We start from the raw sequence: 4,224 nt of genomic DNA, 5'->3' as shown, positions 1-4,224 counted from the left end.
ATGATGTTTGAAGGGTGGCATCACCCGATCCAAGTACTGGAATTTTGTTGCCATTTCCTACAAATATTGACAATATTGGAGAATACGAGGAAAACTAATCGAGTTTACCTGGATCATAGGTCACGTGAGAAGTGGCTCCGGAGTCCAAGCGCCATGGATCATCTGGTTGCTCCATAGTCATGGCTTGAAATGCAACAGCAATCTGTGTGGGTTCCATGGGGTCACACTCGGTCAGATTCACTTATGCCGAAGATGAACCGGCTCGGTTTTGACTGGTGTTTCGAGGCTGCTATCTGGGCTGCCATGGTTGGGCCCATCCTTGGGTTGGAAAGGGACATGGGGGTGGGACCTAATAAGGGGTTGTAGGCCAATATGGGTATGGAGGTGGCTGGACAGTGGGTTGAGCCGAAGGCTGAATTGTTTGTGGACCTAGTCCACGAGTATTGTTGGGCTTACCAGATCTGGGTTGTTCACGTTTGTTTGCGTTGTTATTGGGGTGGCGATGTGAAGAGGTAGGCCCACGGTGGTTGTCCCGTGAAGCTGGAACCTGGGAATTGTCGGTGAGTGCAGCTGCTACAACGGGTGTTGGAAGGTGCGTTTCTCGAGCATGTTGACGTTACATCTCGAGTTGCAACATGCTACATGCATTTTCCCATGACGGGAGAGACTGATTAAGAAAAGAGGCGACGGTGTCATGCTCCGGTGGGAGACCACGGACCAATTGAAGAACCCGTCGTTGTTCACTAACGAGTGAATCAACATCAGCAAGTTGATCTGCAAGTTCCTTAAGGCACTGGCAGTAGGCTTCAAGTGAGGACATGGCTTTGAGAGACAGGTTCGTGAACTCGTGTTCCAAAGCAGCAGCTCGCGCCCCCTTGTTGTTAAGGAATATTCCTTGGACACGATTCCAGGCCTCGAAAGCAGTGGATTCGCTGTCGAGGACCCGAACAAGAAGGTCATCAGAGAGGGTTCCATAAATCCATTGAAGAACCACCGCATCTATCTTCATCCAGGAGGGGTAGTCAGCATTTGTCTATCTGGGGCTAGCGAACCGTCGATGTGATTGAGCACATCGTACCCTTGGGCATGGAGTTGGAAAAGCTTTACCCAAGAGGAGTAAGAGACCTTCACTCCATCAAGAACGCGGACCTTATTTTGGATGTTAGTGACAGTGTAAACGGGGTGTAAAGCTTGAGGTTTTGGATCTCCCATGATCGGAAATTAGAGAAAACCTATTGGGAAGGAACAAGGATGGCGGCAGTAGGTTTGAAAGCTTCAAACTATGGCCAGCTCTGATACCATGTGAAAGGATAGAAAACTAGATGGTTTGTTATTCACATAATAATCTTCTAATATACACAAAGTCAATGAGATAAACTTGGAAGATCTAACAAACTATTAAATACAAAATAATACAAATAATGCAAACCAATAATATTCAAATATATTATCGGTTAACAAGATTGTCACCTATGCGATTAGCAGTAGAGGAAACGTATAGATGATTCCCAGTATAGGTAGAAGAAAGAAACCCTTTAAAAGCATACTCCACTAATAAAATGCCCGTGTTTCAAATAAAACTTTATAGAATAGTAATTAAGTTTCAAGTTTGTCCAATTAAGTCACTTATATTTTATTTTGTCTCAATTAGGTCACTCAACTTTCAATGTGTCTCAATTAGGTCATTCAACTTTCAATTTTAGCTCAATTAGGTCACTCAACTTTCAATAAATGTTCTAATACTATATTTTTTTTACCTTCATATTATGTGTTTATAAATAACTTAAATGTTATTAAAGCCAAATTTTTTTATTTTTTATCAGTAAATGCATCACTTACGATAATATAGTAGTCGTCCCTCTCGTTTTACAACACAAATTGAAATTTAAGTTACCTAATTGAGACAAACTGAAAGTTGAGTGACCTGATTGGGACAAAACAAAATATGAGTGACTTAATTGGTACAAACTTGAAACTTGGTTACTATTCTATAGTGTTTCCCTTCAAATAATTGCGGAAAAATATTAAAGGTGTATTAATAATAATAATAATAATAATAATATCTATACGTTATTTAGTAATGAAATTTCTGTCCCCTATGATAATAATAATAATAATAATATCGATACTAGAAGAGTACAAGTCTAATAAAAATACAAATATTCTTTCGATTCGTATTGTGTTATCTTTCGATTCGTGTTATAATAATAATAATAACAACAACAACATAGACCAGAACAAGAAAAAATTGAAAAATAGGATTAACAATAAAAAAGTAGACAGAATCATACAAATAGGATTGTTATGACGCGTGATGAAATACGTCGACCATCATGGCATCATCTATGACTGAATCGTAGATCGGGGTGATTAAGGAGGAATGGCGGCTCTGAGTAGGAGGTCATCTAGAAAGGCGAAACATAAGAGCGATCAACCCAAGATTATTGATGCGTTTTGAGGAGGGATCATAAACTTTCAGTGTTGATGATACACAACCATCATTGGTATATACGTTCTGTTATCGCCTCTGAATTCTTCCTAAATCCAACTATTTCAAAATATACTAAGCCATCTGATTCTTTGATACTAATTGTATAGTTCTGTAAGCGCCAATCGCCTTGCCGCCGAGTGAGGCTGATTTACCTCTCACGTGATAGACCTGGGACGGTATGGTGTGGGCCGGTTTGCAAGTCCGGAACAATACGTTTTGGAACAATAGATCACCGACGAGTCCATATATTGGATTGCCCTGTTACAGGGCCGGCCCAATAAGCTTAATGGGTCAAGCTAAGGCTTGAGGCCTCCAAACAACAAATGCCCCCATTTAGTTAAAATTGTTTTGAATGTAAGTAGATATTAGGGGTTTTTTTTTATATATTCATGCGATAGAAAGTTTCAACAAGCCAAAGGCCCATAAGTAATAAATGGAAATTGAAACTAGAGAAAATTATTGTTTGCATTCTTGTGGTTTTAAGGCGGAGACACAATGAGTCCCTGAAAATTTTTTTGAACTGGTTGAGTCCCCATGGTTTCAGAATGAACAATTTGAGTCCCTGTGGTTTCAGTAAAATGAAAGTTTACCCTGAAAGTTAAGTAGCGTCAGTGACTCAAATGATTCGTTTTTGAAACCACAAGGACTCAACCAGTTCAAAAAAATTTTCAGAGACTCATTGTGCCTCCGCTTTAAAATCACATGGACACAAACAATAATTTTCTCTTGAAACTAATCATCCATCAACTTAAATTGTAATTAATGAAAATGACAATTAATTGAAATGGGAATTTGCAACAGTCACTTTGAATGCCAATTTCCCTCAAATTAAATTTATTGTGGGTCAAACTTCCAGTTGCCAATTGTCAAGGTGTTCACAACCCTCAAATTGATTATGCCAAACTTTCATGGTTAGTGTATCTACATCTAATTATCTATTTAATTATGTGCTTGTTATTTGCTACTTGGTGATTAGAACAACCTTAATTTGCTCTTTGCTTTTTAGTTGGACACTTGAACACTACACATTAGAACTTGTTGAATAACTAATATTATTACTATTCTATAATTGGTACCAAACTCGGGGGAAAGGGCCTCAATGTTGTAGTCCGATTGAAGCCTCCGAAAATCTTGGACCGCTACTGCCCTATTATAAGATAAGACTGTTTAAAAATTGTGTAAGGTTTAAACTTTCTACTAGTCCGTTTAAGTAGAGAAAACTTTAGATAATGTGAAGTTAGAAAATTTTTTTTTAATAGACCATTAAGGCATTATATGTAGTCTATCTTTTATTTCGAACCTAGGAAATAATATTCAATCCTTTTAAAAAATGCTAGTCATGGTTAACCTGTTAACACCAATCAAGGAGCGAATCTTCCGAAAGAAAAACAAATAATATATGGATTCATCAAGAAGTTTTCCCTGCCTATGTTGCGTTCTGTTGATAATTCGCATTGGTTCATTTTGAGCCCAAAACCGACTAATGATTGGGTTAACTGATTGAGGTTTTAGTTTAAAAATTCGACTTCTAGGTATAGGGCAATTAATCAAATATGTTGTTCTCTCATTTTTAATGGGTTAACTTTTTAATGTCAAAAATGACTGGTTAACGGCGTTTTGGGTTTGAATTAGTTATCGGTATAATTTGGATCTAATGGTCAATGGGTTTAGATTAAAATGGGCTCGAATGTTTAATTTATATAAAATGATTATAGATGTTTAATAATTGCTAA

General features: G+C 37.7%; 1 protein-coding gene across 1 annotated transcript; it reads right to left on the bottom strand.

Moving 5' to 3' along the window:
* Nucleotides 1-616: 616 nt before the first annotated feature.
* Nucleotides 617-1,009, bottom strand: LOC143585986 (uncharacterized). The gene has a single exon (XM_077067638.1). It carries the CDS (start codon nt 1,007-1,009, stop codon nt 617-619), a length of 393 nt encoding a protein of 130 aa, XP_076923753.1.
* Between the last annotated feature and the right edge of the window lie 3,215 nt (nt 1,010-4,224).

Source organism: Bidens hawaiensis, unplaced genomic scaffold (genome assembly GCF_021521415.1).
Source record: "Bidens hawaiensis isolate Kalapana, Puna unplaced genomic scaffold, B.hawaiensis_p1.1 tig00034269_1, whole genome shotgun sequence".
Classification (NCBI taxonomy): Eukaryota; Viridiplantae; Streptophyta; class Magnoliopsida; order Asterales; family Asteraceae; genus Bidens; species Bidens hawaiensis.
Note: the sequence above shows the minus strand (reverse complement) of the source record. Positions and strands in the feature narration are given on the sequence as shown.

Bases quoted from the DNA above. Each gene is read 5' to 3' on its own strand.
- LOC143585986 (XM_077067638.1), bottom strand. From the start codon at position 1,009: ATGAAGATAGATGCGGTGGTTCTTCAATGGATTTATGGAACCCTCTCT.